Source organism: Myripristis murdjan, chromosome 22 (assembly GCF_902150065.1).
Source record: "Myripristis murdjan chromosome 22, fMyrMur1.1, whole genome shotgun sequence".
Lineage (NCBI taxonomy): Eukaryota > Metazoa > Chordata > Actinopteri > Holocentriformes > Holocentridae > Myripristis > Myripristis murdjan.
In genome coordinates this window covers 9,142,139-9,163,118 of record NC_044001.1, presented here as the reverse complement: position 1 = coordinate 9,163,118, position 20,980 = coordinate 9,142,139, and the positions used below count along the sequence as shown (strand labels likewise).

General features: G+C 39.1%; 2 protein-coding genes across 2 annotated transcripts; one reads left to right on the top strand and one right to left on the bottom strand.

Annotated features, from left to right (window-relative positions):
* The first annotated feature begins 218 nt into the window (after positions 1–218).
* ahi1 (Abelson helper integration site 1) lies at positions 219–11,507 on the top strand. Its single transcript, XM_030045133.1, has 27 exons — positions 219–332; positions 728–803; positions 984–1,108; positions 1,551–2,146; positions 2,250–2,341; positions 2,453–2,639; positions 2,754–2,946; positions 3,033–3,128; positions 3,228–3,413; positions 3,951–4,103; positions 4,371–4,503; positions 4,705–4,828; positions 5,108–5,337; positions 5,557–5,663; positions 5,837–5,955; positions 6,225–6,355; positions 6,490–6,630; positions 6,856–7,049; positions 7,168–7,213; positions 7,373–7,425; positions 7,779–7,896; positions 8,234–8,292; positions 9,041–9,106; positions 9,460–9,622; positions 9,705–9,787; positions 10,044–10,123; positions 10,784–11,507. The coding sequence occupies exons 2-27, from the start codon at positions 794–796 to the stop codon at positions 10,959–10,961; spliced, it is 3,663 nt and encodes a 1,220-aa protein (XP_029900993.1). The 5' UTR covers positions 219–332; positions 728–793; the 3' UTR covers positions 10,962–11,507.
* Positions 11,508–11,738: 231 nt separating this feature from the next.
* On the bottom strand, positions 11,739–19,232 carry slc18b1 (solute carrier family 18 member B1). The gene is made up of 14 exons (XM_030045147.1): positions 19,034–19,232; positions 18,678–18,817; positions 17,901–17,996; positions 17,704–17,777; positions 16,560–16,707; positions 16,132–16,288; positions 15,910–16,046; positions 15,609–15,710; positions 15,398–15,489; positions 15,165–15,260; positions 14,998–15,072; positions 14,086–14,179; positions 13,301–13,350; positions 11,739–13,028 (listed from the first exon to the last, which is right to left on the bottom strand). The coding sequence occupies exons 1-14, from the start codon at positions 19,065–19,067 to the stop codon at positions 12,968–12,970; spliced, it is 1,356 nt and encodes a 451-aa protein (XP_029901007.1). The 5' UTR covers positions 19,068–19,232; the 3' UTR covers positions 11,739–12,967.
* Positions 19,233–20,980: the final 1,748 nt, after the last annotated feature.

The following is a 20,980-nucleotide window of genomic DNA, read 5'->3' as shown; positions in this document are numbered from 1 at the left end:
TATTTTATTGTATTTTATTTTATTTTGTTTCACTTCATTTTTATTGGTGATATTCGAAAAAAGTTTATTGACGCATTCACAAATACAATGAACAGCCTTTGTTTTGGATATGCCTCGTTGTCTCAGATTATAATTCGAGTGGACGGCGTTAATCTTGCTCAGAAATCTCGTACGTGGAATCCTTATTGGACCGTTACGTCACCGACGTGTCCGCCAGGCTCCGCCCTTCGTCTCCAGCTTGTTGTTGTGGTTGACTTGGAAACCAGAGAGACGGTGTTGCTGTGACTGGAGACCCCAAATCACTGCTGGCTAACGCGGCTAGCCTCACACAGGTAGCGTCAGTCTTGTGGTGCTTCGTTAGTTTCGTAACCTTCGTAAGGCTCAGCCCGCCGCTTAGAGAATTTGAACAAAGTATCGCTAAATCAAACGTAAACAAACCGAGTGTGCTATAATTGGCGCTATTAGCCAGTTATGGTAACCGTTAGCTAGCTTAACGCTAAGGCTATCTTAGCCGTTAGCTGATAACATGCCGCTGAAATGTGATGTTTTCCTTGTCAGTTTTCGTCCTTGTGGTTTTCTTTAAATCGTCACAGCTAACATAGCCTACTAGCTCGGACATTCAAGATAACTTTATGGGCGCATCGTTTACCAAGGCTTGATTATTTAGAGTGATTCAGCTGAGATTTTTTGGATCAACGTTAACGTTAGCCATGTTTTTAATTCCTAGAATGAAAGCCTCCCTCCTTGGCTGAGTGTCTTGTATTCAGGATGAAAGGCATTTTGGTGCCTGAGAATGCCAGCAGGTGAACTCCCTCCTGTACAAACACACACACACACACACACACACACACACATACACACACACACCCACACCCATATGCTGCATGACACACCCAACTTACTGTATGGAGGTTGATGACTACTGACAACATCACCAGGTCCAGGTTGTTTACCACCACCGGCTGTTGGTTTTATTTGCACAGGTGAAAGTGAAGCCCGGGCAAAGACCCGGGATAGATTCAACGAGGTATTCAAGAAATACACAGATCCCCCATCGGAAAAGAAAAAGCTGAAGAAGAAAAGCTCTGAAACTGGAGAAACTATTCAAGTATGTTATTGTCTCTTTGTGTGATGACTGAAGATCACATCAGCCTGCAAAAATATGATAGTGTTAAAAAGGTTGTAGCTTGTAGAACATGACTGAAGACCTTTTCTAAATCATTATAGCCCATGGACAAAGTCCACATTCATTATGATCCACCACCAAGCAGTTTTTTCGGTTGAATTTTAGCTTTTATACCTATTTTGTGTAGAGTTCCTTGATCCTCATTCACTAAACTGTACTGTGGGGGGCAGGACAAACTAATATGTAAGGCAGACAATAAAGTAAGTGTTGGAAAGTGAACCATAGCTATCTAGGTCAATAATACATGGCCCAGGTGTTTGACCAAGTGAAAGTTGCCTCCATATTTTACTGCAAAACATTTAAGTATACTTGGATGTTCCTATGTAGCTCTTTCTTAGCTCTTGCTACTCCCTTCTTCTTTCAGCTTCAGACTTTGAAAAAAAATCTCAACCTTGAGAAAGACATAGAGGAAGATGGGACTATCCTCCAGAACACATACAATCCTGAGCAGGGCAGCCCTCGCTTCACCAAGAACAAGCGAAGAGAGAGAGAAGTAGCTGAGAAATTTAATACCACCAGCAATGGAGACCGTGAGGAGACTCAAACATTTAAAGGCAAGAAGAAGAATAAGAATAAGAGGGAGCTTCCCTCACCCCCTGTGCTGGAGGACACCCAAAATTACGTCCAGAATGACAGCAGTAAGGACACATATGCCACCAAGTCCGAGATCTCTATGGAGCCAGATGGTAACGAGGTTGGAAGGGAACCAAAGCGAAGAAGTAAGACGGGGAGGAGTAAAGGGGATATGGATGCCAAGACGGACAGCCAAGTAGTGGATGCTGAGGATGAGCTACTGCATAAATACCAGCAGCAGATTGCACAGGAGGCGGAGAAGACAGTGAAGAAGTCAATAATCAAGAAAACAGAAAAAGAGACTGCCCCACAAGTTGCACTGAATAATGATGTAGGGAAGAAGAAAAAGAAGAAGCTGAAATCAGTAAATACAGAGCCAGAAATAAGGTGCGTAAACCTCCTGATGTTTGTTTTATTCTACAGTTATTGCAATGCCAGATTTCAGCGAAAGAGGCAGCTGAGAAAGAGATTTTGCTTTTCCCACCACCAGGGATCAAGATGAATATGAAGAGCAGGATGTTGCTCTGGAAAATGAAGATGAATCCAAGGGAAAGAAGAAGAAGGCAAAGAGGAAAAATCAAGGTACTGGAAAGTTAATTGTCAGAAAAACATTCATCACGTTCCGTTAAAAACTTGGTACAGTGTACAGTGTTGGTCGTGGGTGAATGACGTGTCTTGTTTTCCTTTTGTTAGTTGTCAAGGAAGACAGTGAAACAGAGGCGGAGGTACCGCAAAAACCAACTTTTGATGACAGCCTCGTGCTAGGAGTGTGTGTCCACCGGACTGACCGCCTAAAGACTGACCTCCTGATGTCACACCCCATGGTGAAGATCCATGTCGTTGATGAGATCTCTGGGCAGTACGTAAAGAAAGAGCACAGGTGAGAGTGAATACTTTATCCCATAGGTTATCGCAGTTTAGTATTTCTTCTGTAAGTGTATACAGCAAAATACACACGCCTTGCTTTAAATGCATTATGTCTCATTTTTTTCAGCCATCGACCAGTCTCCTCATTTTACGAGCAGGACAATGTTGAACATATCCTTCCCATCATGACGCAGCCTTTTGACTTCAAGAAAAACAAATCAACCACCCCCGAGTGGGAGGAGCAGATCATCTTCAATGAACGCTTTGGTTACTTCGTTGAGAATAATGATGAAAGCCCCAGGGTTTTACTCTTCTTTGAAGTAAGAGACGTTAATTGAATTAATTCATTATCGGTTTTGAAGCAGTTTTAAATGTTCAAGAATTTTTTCATTAATGTCTTCTGCAGATCCTAGACTTTGTGACCATGGAAGAGGCAAGAGCCAATGTTGCTGTGGACAAGCATGAGCGAGGATTCAGAAAAATTGCGTGGGCTTTCCTCAAGGTAGGACATTTGTCTTGCCCTGGCCAAAATTTGATGAAGCCCAATTAAAAAAAACATTGCTTTTTGTACCAGTTATTTACATTTTCCCCTCTCTTCCAGCTTGTAGGCACTAATGGTGTGATGAACATCGACACTAAACTTCGCCTCCAGCTCTTCTGCCCTCCAGCCAGAGCAAAAAGACAACCCAAAACAATTGAGGTGGTAGATTGGTGGAAGAGATATCCTCGAAACAGATATGCATCCACCCTTTACATCACTGTGAAGGGCATTAAAGTCCCTGAGCATGTAAGTTTTGTAGCTGCTGTTTAGTCACTACTTTTAATTTATTCTTTTTGATAGTCCTTTCATATGCCTCTGTTTCTTGGAGGGCATTTCCGCCTCACATGTAAAAACCTGAGAATGTTTAAAATGTTGGCGATTATCATGGAAGATTTGCCAGATATTTTCAATGTCAAGAGGCTCATATGCTTACCAGATTGATCGCAATATGTGAATGTAATTGAACTGAACTCATGAGTGTTGTATGTGCTATTGAGTAATGAATACATTGTGCACTTCATTTTCTGCACTACATCAGTTTATGAATAGACTGGCTGGACTTATAGCTGCAAAAGTTTATAACTTGTCAGTGTTGGTATATTTTGTGTTTTTCTTTCTGCGAAGGATCTTGCAAAACGAACATCTTTTGAGGGAGTGACTTGTCTCATATTGCATTTGTATTGTGAATAAGTGTTGTGCCAACATCATTTTCTTCCATTCTTCTGTAAAATTTAAAGAACACCAAGCTACCAGTGGGTGGCTGACTTTATTTTTGTTCTACAGGTGGACCCCAGTGTCCGCTCCATGATGGCGCTGCAAGAGGAGAGGGGCAGCACCACGTACAGTGAACTGCAGAGTGAAATCACCAGGAAAAGCATAACACAGACTCTGGAAAACAAGCCTGCTGTCTTGAGGTGGAACAGAATGCCTGGTCAGGTTGGTAGAATCAGAAATTATTGAACAGATGTCAAAAAATATCTTGACTGCTGCATCACATGAATTCATTCATTATAAGTTAACCATAGATATGATTTGGTTATTTTCTGAATGTAATAAATTTGCCCAGTCCAGGGTATTAGTTTATAATTCTTGGAAATTGTTTCAGTCTGCACTGACGGCCAGGTAACTGGGATTTTGTCAGTTGGGTTAAGTCTGTTCTAAATGTGTTACTTGAGAAATCTTACAGGACTTTTTGTATTGAAGGTTTGTCGGATTCCCAATAAGTCCATACTGTCATTCCGCGGTGGTCATATGGGCTGTTTCACTGTGAAATTCTCTCATGGTGGGACAATACTGGCTGCAGCTTGTGCTGACAGAGACGCTTTCCCTGTTATAGGTAAGCAACACATCACATGTGTACTGACTCCATCTCTTTTCCACTAATATCCACTGAGTTGCAAAGTGCAGTTAATCCTTCTGAAAAGTTAATCCAGTTGATTAACTTGCGATTTATAAACAGTGATCATAAACAGCCAATACTGACTTCAATATTCTTCTAAAATAACTACAAAAATAACTTGGTCTCAAACCGTTTCAGTGTATGAAATTCCATCTGGCAAGGTTTTGGCAGCCTTCGGTGGCCATCTCAGTGTTGTCTATGATCTCTGCTGGTCCAGAGATGACCGGAGCCTCTTGTCTGCCTCCTCCGATGGAACTACGAGGTAACACCCACATAAAAGATAGACTGAATTGATAGGGATGTGTACGGGTTATCTTTGGGTATCACTATTGATGCGTGACTTTCAGAAATGGTTGTTTTTCACATTACCTCTAGGGGGAGCAAGTGCTCCCCTGATGTGCAGTTCAATGTCTATGCCATTATGGTACCAGAGACACAGCATGCTTTGGCAGGCAGTTCCAGCCAGTGGTGGTTGTCTGGTTCAGAATGTATTGTTTATAGAATACATTTTTGGATAACTTTGTTCACTTCCGTCCCTCAGAGTATGGAACGTGGAGAGGCTCCTGGGACTTGCCGAGAAGGTGCTCCCTCACCCGTCTTTTGTATACTGTGCCCAGTACCACCCTACAGCCCAGAACCTGGTGGTGACAGGGGGCTATGACACTCTCATACGGGTCTGGAGGCTGGATGTTGATGACGTCAATGGCCAGCTGCTTCAGGAGTTTGAGGGTCACAGCAGTTTCATCAACGCGGCTTGTTTTGACTCTGAAGGTATCGTGCTTACAACAGCATAACAGTCCCAGTCCAAAATGAGTCACTCACCATCTGGAAGAAAAAAACACCTTCACGTACAAAAGCAAACAATCGCATAGAATTTAAACAAAATAATGATTTGTACTTGTACTTGTATTTAACAAATACTGAACAATAATGAACAATGAGGTAAGAATTTCTTTTTCGTTGCATTTTGGTTGTATTTGTTTTAATTAGGAAGGAGAATGTTCTCTGCGGACAATGCAGGTGTAATCATCGTCTGGAAAACCTTGGTATATGACAGTAAACAGCGACAGCCATGCCATCGTTGGTGCATAGAAAAGGTACGAGAGAAACTCTTTGCCCTCTCTATTCTTTCTAGTTAGTTTTACATGTAGATTATACATTTCTGGTTCGAGTAGGAATACATTTTGCATAGATCAAAGAAAATATTCTACCGCACACTGAAAGGAGGTCAATGAATCACCATGAAATTGTATGTTTTATTTCTCGGCAGAAAATCAATGAGCGTGACCTCAGTGGTATTCCCATCAACATGCTGGAGATCCATCCAAACGGACGTCGACTGCTCATCCATGCAAAAGACAGTGTCCTGAGGGTGATGGATTTGAGAATGTAAGTATGATAAGACAAAACTTTAATGATCCTAATTGTGAAATCGGGTCATTGCACTAATACATACAATAATATAGCAAATGTGACTTAAACATAAGCAACCAACAATTTCACCAGAAAGTGTTAGGCGTAGTGAATCATTGTAAAGTATAAGGAATGATGTCATTCTTCCCCAGTCCCAAAAATCTACAAGTTTTATTCAAACTTGGAGCTGTAACCTTTGACTGAAGCATATAATGTGTTTTTTATCTGTTGGCTGCCTCTTTCAGACTGGCTGTTAAGAAATATACAGGTGCCACAAACTACAGAGAGAGAATCTACAGTACTTTTACTCCCTGCGGGAACTTCATCTTTTCTGGCAGCGAGGACGGGATGGCCTATGTTTGGAATGCTGAAACTGGTGAGGATCATGCGCTTTTCCTCTGAAAGAGCAGCCAGTTTGTGCTCAAAAGTCTTACAATATTACAATATTATATCTCAGTATTCAGTATTTCACAGTGATTCAAGCTGCCGGGTGTTTTGGCTGTTTCCCAGGTGACCAGATAGCAGTGTATTCGGAGCTCTGCTACTCCACGGCTCTCCGTGGTGTGGCATTCCACCCTCATGAGAACATGGTGGCTTTCTGTGCCTTCGGTCAGAGCCAGCCGGTCCATGTGTACCTGTACGACCGCAAAGGTAAGCTTTCTCTTAGCTAAAAGACAAAACCCTGTGAGAAGTGTTATTTTTCTTTTGCCTGTATCCAATCTTTCCTATTGTAATCAAAATGTTTTTCAAGATAAGTTAGGTGAAATGTTGATGTTTCCTTTTACAGCCAGGGGTATATTTGTGGCTTAATTTTACACACTGGCTGACACTGAAACAGTCATATTGATTGGGAATATGTCACTCTGTTCTGTGCAGTGTCCCAGCTGGAGGTGCAGGATATGAAAGGAGCGAGCAGATCGGTGTCTGCGGAGAGTAAAACCTTAAGAACCACCCCCGACCCTTCAGTATTGCAGGACACATCTGTTTCTGCAGCCTTGGATCAGTATGCTCAAGCAACAAGACTGTCATTGAAAATGCAGCGTGTCAAAGAGAAGCTGGATTCAGTTCTTGTAAATAATCAAATCATTTTGCTTTGCCATATATTGTTTTAGAAATATGTTTTTAAAACGTCTTATTCCACACAGAATACAGTATGCTCCAAAACTTACCCTGTAAAACCATTTTTAGGAACCACTTCAACATTCTTCAAGTCCAGGGTACATGTATGACCAAGGTATGCATACAATTATGCATTTTTTTGCATTCACATTTTCTTATTGCTCCATTCATGGTAGTAGTAATCACGCACAGGTTAGGCTCTATCTCTACAAAATGATGGTGCTCCCTGTATAGATAGCGTGGTAAATACACACTTTGGTGTTGTGGTTTACAGATAAAGTGGGCATGAGTCACATGAGGCGGAGCTTAACACTGGACACTGGAACGGTGAGCATTGTGATCTTGACCTCCGTATACTTTGAACACACCTGTGTACACATTGGTGTCATTGACATGGATAATGAAAAGCTCTATTGAGTCCACATTTAGGCTGTTTCATTCTCTCACTTCATTTCTGACTGAGCCATTTTTTTCCATGGTGGCTCCACAATTACTGAAGAACTGATAATGAAAATAGCCTGTGTATTAGGTAATACATTGTGTGTTTTTTAATCTGCTAAATCTAACACACTATTTGAGCTGCAGAGTGTGTATGTTGAACATTATTCTCCAACCAGATAAATCATGTTCTTAAATTATTACCATTACAAATGACTTTTAGTAAAAACCCTGTTTTCCAGATGGGATTAAATGCCGCGTTGCCACCTCCATCTCTCCTGTCACCTCACTCCAAGCTGCAGATCTCTGGTGCTTTGGCAGAGCAGCTTATCCCCCAGGCAGCCCTGAGCACCCAAAACCGTGAGTGTCTGTACAGTTAATCACCTCGTTGTTTGCCCTTAATGTAGAAGTGGCTCCACTGCAACTCTATGAGGTTTCAGGTCAAATATTTATGAAGAAATTAAAGTTGCACAAATGAGCTTATAGCCAGCTCATGCAGAGCAAAGCTTGCAGGGAATTCCAGTAACAAAGAATGGCAGGGAGTGAACAACACTCAGTCTCTGTGTTGTGGTTAAGAAGCTGTAAAAGCACGTGCACCATGTACAGGGACTAGGATCGACTGAATTGAATTGAGTTGTGGAGTCATGTAAATTGACATATTGATGGTTTGTTTTGCTCTTTTTTTGTGCAATTTCAGGTGGTTTTAGTCCAGTGGGTAAACATCTAAAAAGAGCAACATCTCTGAAGCTACACACAGTAAGGCTTTTAACAGTTTTATCTGTGTAATTTTTGTGTCTCCTTTATGTTTTTCTTACAGCTGAACATTAAGATAAACACTAATTTTAATGTATTTTATCCGAAATGTATTAACAGAACTGTGGAATTTGGCAGGAGTGCCCACAGTGTTGCCAGTCTTCCAACTTAACCTGCACTATAATCACCCCAACAGTTACTTAATTATCATGATATCCATTACTGATAAGCACATTTTTAAAAAGCTTTTGCAGCTTTTTTCAAACAGCTTTTGCAGTACATATTGTCTAATATCAACCAGTCAACATCAACCAGTCTAGTATCTTTAATACAACCATTCCATTGCTCTTACATGGTAAGAGCAATCTAATCTTTTAGTAATCTTCTAATCTAATTTTTTTGAGGTTGTATTCATAATTGAAACCTGCACTAGGTGACAAAGTTCACAGACCACTCCTGGCCATGGCATTAATCACTGATAATGATTTGATACGCCTGTGTTGTGTATGCCATATGATTACGTATGCTGCTGGTTGTGTTATGTTAATACAAGCAGTTACAGTGCATGTAATTTGCGATTTTCAATATAAAAAGTAGTGAAATGATTTAAGTCTCTGTTAGTATTTTTTTTTTTTTTTTTTAACATTTTCAGCACATTTCAACAGTACCATGATATTACTGAAAACTTAAGTAACAATAATCATGATTTTGTATTCTCAAAATTTAATTGATGTGCCTTTTCTTCCACCAGAGCTTCTCTGATCGTGTTTCTCCAGGCAGCCACACAGAAACAGATTCGGCTCCCATTCAGCAAACAGTAAGTATTCACTGTCAGGATTCGCTGTATCTCATGCAGAAAGGAAACAAAGCAGCACACACCATGTATTGAGGAGGTATCAGACGACCTGTGATGACGATGGAAAACGAGGGAGTCGCTGCACACTTTAGGTCTGATGCATTTATCAAAAAAGGCAGATATTTTGACTGTCGAGAACTGTCTTCTTCAGGGTCAGTGATGACACAGGTCTCGAAACATCTGCCCTTTTTAATAAATGTCAGAGATGTATCTCAGATAAATAATGTCACATCAACTCCCTCCTTTTCATTTGTATCTCATGCAACCTTTTCTGTGTCCTGTTCAATGGATCTGCCTTTGTGCTCCTTCGTCAGGTGGTCTCGCTCTATGACTACAGTGCTAACCGGTCTGATGAGCTGACTGTACACCGCGGCGATGTCATCCACGTGCTCTACAAAGACAATGACAACTGGTGGTTTGGACGTCTGTCCGGTGGGCAGCAGGGATATTTTCCTGCTTCTTATGTGGCAGAGGAGAGTAAGTTAATGCTATTTTATTGCGATAGGCACCCTTTGGATTCTGTGCATGTGCAAGATGCTGATGTGTTCTGCTTTTGTAGATTTCAACGAAGAAGTATCTGACACCTTAGAGATGCTAGCTGCCGTGTCTGAGGGGACAGTTGAGAGGTCAACACCAACCAAGGTGAGGAGAGAGATCTAATAATCTAATAATAGATGTACAGTCAGGCATGGGTAGGCATACTTTGCACACCAGAGGCATGTCGTTTTCCTTCTCCGTTGTGTGTTGTTTCTGTTTCTGTTCATGTTTATTGAATTGTTTTGCATAAAAAGATAAGGCATGACGATTAAGGTCTGTCTCTGGTATTTTATTGTGTCTGTTTTTTCTGTCCATTTCCTGGTTGTAGTATTAAATGTTTTTCTTCCCTCACCTCTTCAAGGTATCTGCAGCAATTAGTTTGTCAGGGGAACTTAGGTTTCTCTCCGAGCAAGACACCGACCCTGAGCTGGTTGATACCAAGTAAGTGGCTCCCTCCAGTATAATTTCTCCAACCCTCATAACTGATTAGGCTTCTAAATACAGAATGGTAAATGGACTGCATTTCTGTAGTTTGGGCTTCAGTGTCTTACTCAAGGACACTTCAACACGCTCCCTGGAGGAGCTGGGGATCAAACCAGGAACCCTTCTATTACCAGACAGCCACTCTGCCTCCATGTTCTCTAATTTCATCAACAGGATCTAGTTTTACTTTTTAAAATTATACCACAAAAGTTAAACAAATTTGGCTATTGTAATTAATAGAAGCATATCTTGAGTCTGTGGTTGGCCAAATATTTTACTGGATCCTTTAAAAGTTAGAAATATTGAATGCTGAACTTTGACTTCGTTTTGTGGTCACTGAACAATCCTTGAGTAAACAGAGAGACAATGTCATTCCTTGTTAACTCTGTTTTACTCTGCACTTCAAAAAAGGAAATACACCACAGGATACTGTTCACCCTCTCGGGAAGGAGAAGTCACATTTTCTCTCCATTCCTCATGACCAACACTCAGTCCCTGTTTGCCACATCTTTTTCTTTTCCCCAAAATGGGTTACAGTATTTTGAACCATAATTCCTGTTTACGGATTTAGTTCTGATTACATGATCGAAAACTCATGTTTGCTGTTTTCTTCCAAAGAACTAAAAGGAAGAAGAAGGTGAAAAAGCTTGCAGCTCCTTCATCACCGTCTCAGGCCACATTTTCAGATCCGGATGCCGCAGGGTCCTCCAGCAGGAGGAGAGGCAGGTCGACAGAGCGGCCTCTCCCAAAGAGACCGTCAGGCCGGGCCAACAGCGCCTTCGAGCCTGATACCTAAACTCACGGCTTGGATGCACTGTCAGGATCATCAGCTTGAGTGCTTTCATGTTTTACTCCTTTTAGTCATATAAAGGATATTTTCGTAAAGACAAAGAACCTTTTCTTTCTTCATTTTTAGCTGTTTTGTATTTTTTTTAAATGCCTCTTAAAGAGTAATTATGTTTATTCTGTATTTTAACACAATACAGATTAATCAATTAAAGGTTAAAGTTTATTTTGTGGTTTTCATATAGCATTGTACAATCCTGTGGATTGTATTTTTGTATTTTTTATATTTTATAATAATTTATTGTAGTAACCATTTCTGGGCTCATGTATAAATATTTACTAATCATGCATCAGTTTAATATTGTAGGTCTATTTTCTGGACCTGCGACAGCTTAAGAAAGTTTGTGTACTCTATTTCTTCAGAACTATGAATGTGCACAGAAAACTAGTTTTCATGTTTTGTTAGTACACTGTTAACTTTTTGTAAAGTCACCTTTTGGATATTTAGCCATTTTGATAAATATAAAAAGTGATATTAAAATAATTAAGTACACAGCGTTGTAGTTTTCTGGGTCTTATTCCGCAAATGTTCAGCGTACCAGTGTTCCCTTTAAGTATTCACTTTCCTGAAAGTTTGCAGCATATTTTGATATGCTCTGTAAGTATTTTAGGATTAACATGTTTGGTAATGGATTAAGAATTTGATTTTCATGTGTGTCCAAAGTATCCAGTCATCAGTGGATGATGTTTTCCAGGACTTTATATGAACATTATTACTGTTTTTCTCCTGGTGTACACTAACCCATGGGTAAAAAGTAGCATATAATCATTTAATATGTGACTTTCTGGTATGTAAAATAACTTTAGAATTGTCTGACTTCTGTACCCAGAGGATTTTAGGATTTACCATAGGTATGTGATTGACTCATTTGAAATCAAGACTATATTTTTAAGGAAAAAACACACTGCTGCGTATATATTTGATAATAAAGACAGAGAAATAATGTTACCCTTTTAAATAAAAAATGGCAATTGGGTAACAGTCATACATTTTCATTTATGAACAGTATACAGTACGTTAAGTCAGTTCATGCACACAAAGAGGGACAGATGAAGTAATCACACATGAAACTTAATGTAATTCAGTTATTTACTACTGTAATTCAAATCAGTGTAAAACTTGAAGATTCCTAGAGCAAACTCTTCAAGCAGCTCAGTAAGAAGAAGACAAGGCACAAGGTGCCTAATGCACTGGAACCACATCAATAGCTGTAGGCTAATGTGGCATGATGGGATAAATTATTTGTCACTTGAAGTCCGTTCTATATTTGGTATTAAGGGCTGTGTATCTTCACAGTCAATGTCATGGCACATGGTAATTATATTTCCCATTAGCATGAAGCTGGTTAGTAGCTCTTTATGTGTACTGCTTAAATATGAAATTCAAGTCATGTGATGTAGAAAATGAAAACCACGAACACAACAGCCCTGCAGAACAACAGGGAGATTAGTTTGTGATGTGGGATGTGAACGCCCTGTGACTTCCAATGTTTGACTGTAGTCATTCACTTAGCATTCATTAATGCAGTTAAAAAGTGCTACTAAGAAGCTCCAGGACGGTAGCAACAGATAACTGATTCCTCAGATTATCTAATGTATCAAGTGGAAGCCAACAACACAGTTGTACTGTTTCATTATATTACTGTGATTGATAAAGTTAAAATATTACAAATCAGTGTGCGTATTCAAAATTACATTCTGACACAAGATAACAATAGAATCTATTCATGACCACAGTAAAAATCATTTCAGTCCCCGTAACACAATAAGTTAGAACCTATATTTTATAAGTTTACAATGAGTTAATTATAAAAGAGATGTTTTGTTTTTACATTTTGTCGTAACATTTTGTCTCGTGCTAACTTGCTGGCTGATGACCACAGCTAGCTCTGAAACATTAAAATTTTAAGCTGCATTCAGTATGGCATCTGCCCACATTGCTGCTTAGACGATATTTCATCCATCCAGAAGGGGAGTCCTTTCATCTGAAGGTCTAATCCCATTTTCCTGGACAACTCTAAAATGCAAACAAAAAAGGAAGCGTTCAATTTATACTCCAACTAAAAAAAAAAAATGGAACATCGACATATGTGACATGCATTTGTTTGATCTTTTTTTTAAGATTATTTACTTTCTGCTTGAATGGGCAGTCACAAGGGAGAGAGACAGGAGAGACAGGGCAGAGAGAGGGGATGACGTGCAGATTTGAACCTCTGGCTGCTGAAGCTTAGCACTGGTATTGCAATTGATTGATCCATTTATTTGATCTTAATTTGAGGATGTGATTACCTTTGTTGTTGGGGTCTTTGACAGAGATAATACACACCAAGAAGAAGGGCCTGTTGAGAGGATGACACATCACTTGTGTGGTTAACTCACTTCTGTAACACAGTTTCTGTTTCTGACTTTATAACCCCCCTTTTATGTGTATAACAAAAACAAGAAATGTGAATGATAGCTTCTCACCCACTATCAGTCTTCACTGGGCACATGAACAACTGAACGATTACTGGGCTCAGAATCACGTCTACATGCCAGATGCCATGAAAGCACGATGCCAGATGCAATGTCTTGGCCGTGATTACATAAAGCACCCGTAAATGCACAAACGAGTCCAAAACGTGAGGCACACACTGCAGTCTGGAGGAGACACATGCCAGCCTGACTAGACGGTTGAAAACTGCTGAAAAAATCTCCATCACATTCAACGTGTCCTATCTGATCACAGCTGGGATTCTGTCTCCATCATGATGCTAGAATTATACAAGCCTGAAAATCAGCCTTGTGACCGCTGTCTCTGAGCATGAGGCTGAGTGCATGAGTATGTACAGTAATTGGCCGGTTATTATTGATGCCAGATTGTAAAATAGGGTCATATGCCCCTCAATCAAGTCATTCCTATCACATGAAGACTATGCACAAATAATACGCAAACAATTGCAGTTTGGAAATTGGATTTATATGAATTTGTATTTCCTTTCCACACATGGCCCTTCATGTGGGCACATGATATTTCCCATAATGCACACCATGGAAAACTGAACAATAACAACACTTGAAAGAGTGATACTTACAGCAACACAGCCCAAGCCTCCTTGGATTGCAGCTGCCCACTGGAAGTTCAGATGTTGTGTGATAAGACCACCCATGATTGGGCCATAAAACATCCTGACAAAAACAAGCAAAAAAAAAAAAAAAATCAAATGCAAACGGCATCATTACAATTAAATCAACTCCAGCAGTTATTTTTACACAGCAGGACATGAACTAATCAGCCAAATGCTGACTATAGCTGCTGTGTGTCTACTGTATGATCTCATATGTCAGGTGACTGCCCTAATCTATTCTAAAATCAGATGATAGAATAGTTTTGACTTCTGCTATGGATACAATTGAAGTGTGTTCAGATATTCACATCCCCAGTTTAGTCTCTTCTCACAAACTTGAACCGATCCTCTGAATAAATACCAAAAAGGTATAATGATTTTGCTTTGCTACACTGGAAATCAACTTCCTCTCCAACAGCATCTCACTGGTTAAATTAAGTCTCCAGATATATTCCCTTAGATAAAATTAATTAGAGCATAAAATGTAACACAAACTGGACTGTTTGAGAACATGGCATCCACACACTGATTTACACAGTTAATAAAAGCCACCGTTGCTGCTGTACAAGCTAGTTTGCTGTCCAGTTTCACAGAGAAATTCATCTTTTATATCTCCTCTTAAAGCCCATTTTTCTAATCACTGTTATTTATTTTATCCATTTTTAATATCTTTTTTAAAATTTGTATTACTGTATTATCATTTCATTACTGTTTAGCTACATTTGTTCTGTGTTATATTTTGGGTGTTACTCATTTGTCTTTTGAACTTTAGCCCTCTTGACTGGGAAGCGCTTTGTAAATGTGGTTTGAAATAGGGTTTATATCAACTAACTATTCTGATTTGAATGTAAAGGTCAGCAGCAGGTCAGCAGCACTTACCCCATAGACCAAACTGCCCCAAACAACCCAGACACCATTCCAAGAGTGCTTAGTCCCTCCTCAAATCCGTGATCACTACAATGTGAGAAGGACAAAATCATTGTATGTCCACTACAGCCACACTCCAAGTCACACATGGAAAAAAAACAACATATATAGTGACTCACTATGCACATGTGAGGATCTCTGGGAATATAGGAATTGCAGTCATGCCCAGAGAAAACCCAATTACGCCAAGCATGAAGACCAACAACCATAGCCGACTGCAGATATGAAAACACAACAAAGAATTAGATCTTAATATAAAAAATAAATAAATACAAGTTGACATCAATTTGGAGGTGTTAATTTAGTGAATGTTAAAGCCCTGAAGTACGAGACAAGCCAGACCCATGCTCACCTCGGGATGTGAAGAACAGGCATGGGACCAAGCAGACAGAAGCCAACTGCGGTGGCGATGCCTCCTAACACCATGAACCAACTCCTGGTGGCCTGGTGAGTATCAGCACACACTCTTTACTTTGGATAATACTTAATTTCAAAATATGACATAAAAAAAATGTGTGTGCATACACACATACATGATCATTGTGGTCACGTTTCTTACTTACAGGAAATTTATCAGTGATGAACCCAAGAAGTGGTGATGCCAGGCAATAAGGTAACGACAAACCAACCATGATGAGTCCTACATAGCCAGTGGATAAACTAAACTAGGAAAAACAGAGAAGCATTAAAATACAATAAGCCCTCATCTATGTTCAAAACGTGTGACCTGAAAAACATGGATGTCAATTATATCTGACTTTTTAAGAACTGAGAAAAGTTAGAGGACTTTGATTTTATGCCTGACGCACAGGCACCTTTGGCATATGGAATCCAGTATTTGTATTGTCAATGAGAGGTGGTTACCGTCTTAACGGCAAATATAGACAAGGTGGCATCCAGGAAGCCCAGTCCTGCACTGAGATTAAACATCAAGAAGCAGATCAGGACTATTTTAACATGACTGAACAGTCGGAAGAATGAATCCTTGGACGGACTGGCATCTGAGCAGAGAAAAGCACAAAGTACAGTTTAACTAAATGCAGTTACAATCACAGAAAGAATCTGCTGAAATCTCTGAACCCTTACCAAAGGTTGGCAAGATGTAAATGTTGAAAGGAACCATGCACATTAAAACACATCCAAGAAGCAGAAAAGGCACTTCATATCCAAATGACTGGTAGAACCATCCTCCAATTGGTGGCCCCAGAATAAGACCCAGTCCTGTAAAAATTTCCAAACTACCCTAAAGAGAGAGAAATACAACAAATATGTATAAAATACACATTTATTTACAGATATACAGGTGACTGGGCAACTCATTTATTTAGCAGAGTCTGAGTGTTTCTTTCAGCATTACAGACAAATTCTGATACATCCACAGCAGTTCATTATTTTCTACAATGCTGTGGGAATCAGTATTTGCTAAACAACTCAAACTATAATGCTTTTTTTGTTTTCTCATGATTCTAATGCCCAAATAGCATGCCAGTTAGACAAGCAGTGACTACACTCACCAAAACAGTTGCTATATTGTTTGGGAATACTTTTGCTGACACAGCAAAAGAGGATGTCATTGCAGCAGCAAAGCCCAGAGCGTCTACAGACCTTATTATAAAACAGAGAGTAATAAAACTGGCTCCTGCTGGAGCCCGATCAAGTAATCTGTAAAAACAAGAAAGAAAACAATCAACTAGTATCCAGTGTAGTAAAGGATAATACAATAGGGATCATAAAACCACAAAACTGAATAAATTAATTGTTACTTTAGTCTTGGATTGAACTGTATACTGTGAGAGATTTTGCCAGGTCAATATTCCTAAACATATCAACGACTAAGTAGTGACATTTTTTACCAGATAAAATTAGAGTCCTTCATTATCAAGGCGTGCTAAATTCAATTCAATTCAATTCAACTCAATTGAACGTTATTGTCATCACACCATGTTAGAGCACATATACAACAAAATGTAAATGTTTAAAAAGTTGATCTGGAGCTGGGTACCCACAATTGTCACACCAGTTTCAAACCAGTCAACAGACCATATTAAAAAAACAAACAAACAAACAAACAAACAAAAAAAAAAAACGAAGAACAAAAAAAAACGTAGACTTCCCATACAACACTGCACTATGCAGTCCTATGCATTCATCTTTGTTGCTTTTACATCTTGCAAATATTTTATCAAACCGAATCTGGACACTGTTCCATTGTATGCTTATGGACTTCAGGAGTCTGAGTCTTACTTTTGACCAAGTGTTGCCACTTTTTACAATCCGCCAAAATCTCCTCAAACACATAACTGGACAAGCAGAGGCTTTTTCGGGGCACAGACATAATGCATAACACCTTCACTTTGGGTGCAAGAAACCTAAAGACCTAAATCTGCAGCTGCCACAATGCCAACTTTGTGAGTGTTACAGTCATTTAACCTAGTTGCATTAGCTTGTCCCCTGACAAATCCTAGTGTTTATGTCTATAATTATTAACAAAGAATTTGTAATTATTAACACAGTACATGTAATAAACAACACAGAAATCCAAAAATGATGCTGCTCTTTAAACCATGCTACAATTACTGTGTTGTGAAATATATTACTAATGAAATTACTATGGACATCATTATTCACACACCACAAGGGACTGTAACCCAGGCTTACCCAAAGAGAATGGTGCAGCAGGATGACACAAACAGCCCAGAAACAAGCATGAACTTTGCGCCAATCTGGACAATCTGATGCATGGGCAGATAAAAAGTCAAGGTATAAGTCAAGGTAGTCAAGGTATATAAATATCAAGGTAACAAGTCATAATGCACAGGAGATTAAACAATTCAGATGAAATGGCATGTACTTACATATTTCCCCAATACCAATGAACCAATTAAGTTGCAAATGGCATAGCAGCCAAATATGAGACCAACGGTGGCCTGGCTGGCCCCTTTCTTCACCGCCTGTGTTGGAATAATAATGAATTAAATCAGTAATTCTAAGAAGCAAAAAAAATAAGTAATAGCACGCTGTGACAGGTGAAATCACACTAGACACCAAAGGCAATAAACAAACCTGAAAAGTTTTATTTTATAGGTTATGGAATGCAAAGTGAAAAGCTATTTGTTCATTTCCGTCATACCGACATACAGTGGATATAATCACTGCCATTAGATGGTTCTTCTGACATAACTGAGATGTTTCAAGTTGGATGCACAAGTATGAGGTCAACTGGTCATCAGGTGATGGCAGCAGCTGTTATGGATCTTCTCAGCTGACCTCACCTGGGGCCCCATGTGGATGGTCACACAAGGGCTGGTCATTCTCTGGCCCTCAAAGAGGCTTCTTCATGTCAAACACATGATCCCATCTTGCTCAAAGGGTCACTAGTTATCTACTAGCACATTCCATTAATTCCACCACAGTTGTTTTTTTTTTTTTCATGAGACACGGTGACGGCTGTCAGGTCAAAGAGTCATGGGTGGCCTGTGGGTGGCACCTGAACCCCAAAACAACTTATGATCTGAAGGTGTGTGTGTCCACGTGTTATCAAAAGAAACGAAACTGACTCCATTTCAATTCTCAATTCCTTTTCTTTGTTTTTCGCCCACGAAAGCTACACACTCATGCCAACAACCTCTCACCTCGTTAGGGAAAAAAGGGCCTAATATGGAGTAGCATATCATCGAGCTGAAGTTGACAGATGCCATTGATATGACGGTGAGGATCTGCTGTCTTGACATTCTCGACGGAGGATCCGCAGATTCACTCGGGTTGCTCTCATCTGCCACAACATAACGCATTTCTCTTAACAGAAATAAACTGAAAGTAAACGCAAACTATACAAAAAGCGACGCAAACTGAGCATTCTAGCATATGAAACTGTTAAACGCAAACACACAGGCTGGAAAAATAGTAAATAAGTGTACATACACCATTAAAAACGCAACTGCTTACGAAACTTTATCAGTAAAAATTGTCGTTAGTAAAAGCCACCAACCTGGCTGCTGTGGGTCAGCGAGCGGCGGGTCCATTTTTTAACTTTCAAAGCTGGTTTATTTTATTTCCAATTCCTCAGAGATGAATTACAGTCAGTATCGTTACTATATGTAGCGATAGTGAAGTCATTTCTCAAAGTGCATCTCAGGTGACGACCGACCACAACCTGTCAGAGACGAAGCGCTTCGCATGGATGCCGTAAATTTCCTCGGAGAAACGTTACAACGTCAAAAAGCACAGGGAGGACACTTCCGGCTACACTTTTCAGATTAAAGGCGTCGTAAAATAAAATAAAATAAAATAAAATAAAATAAAATAAAATAAAATAAAATAAAATAAAATAAAATAAAATAAAATAAAATAAAATAAAATAAAATAAAATAAAATAAAATAAAATAAAATAAAATAAAATAAAATAAAATAAAATAAAACAAACAGAGGTTACAAAATTAAAGTATAGCCTACAACCCATCCAGTGTTTCCATACAGCAGAAATTAAGGTTTTATTTTTGTCACCTTCTATGGCTGCTGCATGTCACTTGCATTTTAACAGGATTCTGAATTTTATGTCCAGCTTTTTTTGGAAAAATCACGGCAATGTCCAATACACAGGTAATATAACACTTTTTGTACCTAACTTTAAGAAAACACATGAACACTATTGTGAATGTGGGGTTAAAATACAAGATGTATGTTGAAAGGTATGGAAAAAGAAAGGTGGACTCTCTGTGTAGTGTAATTTATATTCAAGGTGCTGTAAATGAAATTACAATTGTCATTTGCCCCAGAAATGGTCTTTTCTCGGTATATTCACAGCTAGACTAAGCACAAGGCTGTAAGTTTTTTTTTTTTTAGCCCCCACCATCTCCCCTCAAGAGACTTCACTTTTTGCCAGTCCACCATTGTAAATAAGAGTTTGATTTTTAATGACTTGCCTGACAAAATAAAGGTTTAAATAAATAAATAAATAAATAAAAGGGCTGATAGATTCAGTAAAATGTAGACCATATTAAAAAGGATCTCTCATATTGTGAGCGGACACCAAAAGTAAAAATCAAAAAAGTTGAAAAAAATAAAAGAAAGAAAGAAATGCCACCAGTACCTTGCAGCTGCCATTTGATCATATGCACACCATGCACATATTTTGATTAAAAACAAACAAATTGTCATGATTCAAATACAAACATATTACACACAATTATCATGCATAAGGTGTAGTGGCATCACTAGTCCTCATCAAAAGCAAAAGAAAACAGGCCATGGTGAGGGAGATTTGTGATAATAAAACCTGTGTGTTCAAATAATAACATCTGGTCATATATACATAATCACATCTGATGTTTGATTACCTTTAATCTGTAGCCATTCTGATTCATTTCATCTTTTACTACCTCTGATTATGGTGTTTGGTAAATAAAGTGGTGTGTTAATACTGTGCATAATAGACTTCTTTGTCTCGCATGAGATAGAAGCAGAAATGCTGAGTGTCATCACGGTTCAAGGCTGTGTTACAGGACAAAAGACGACAATGTTCTGAGCTGAGAAAATACTTTGTAGGCAGCTAATGTTGTTAGGTGGAAAACACCAGAGAGGCAGACAGAAAAAGATTCGGTGCAGAGTGGGCTGTTATCACCCTGTGTGACATAATATCAAGTTGCGTCACAATACTCCACAAGTTCAAATGCCTTTATTCCTTATAATTTGACAGCCTGTAATTATGAATAATTGCCTTAATCAATTCTGATGCCGACAAGACTAAGCTACTGTGATGCAATAAATTCAGTTTGCCATTATTTATTTAAAATTATGTATTTGAACAGCACCAACTCATTCTTCTCCTTTCTCTTGTATTATTATCACTATTATTATTTTTACAGAGGTGGCTCGGGCACTTTAGATGATATAAGATGAAGTGCTTTTATTTTGGATGTTGTACTTCCGGTCTGCC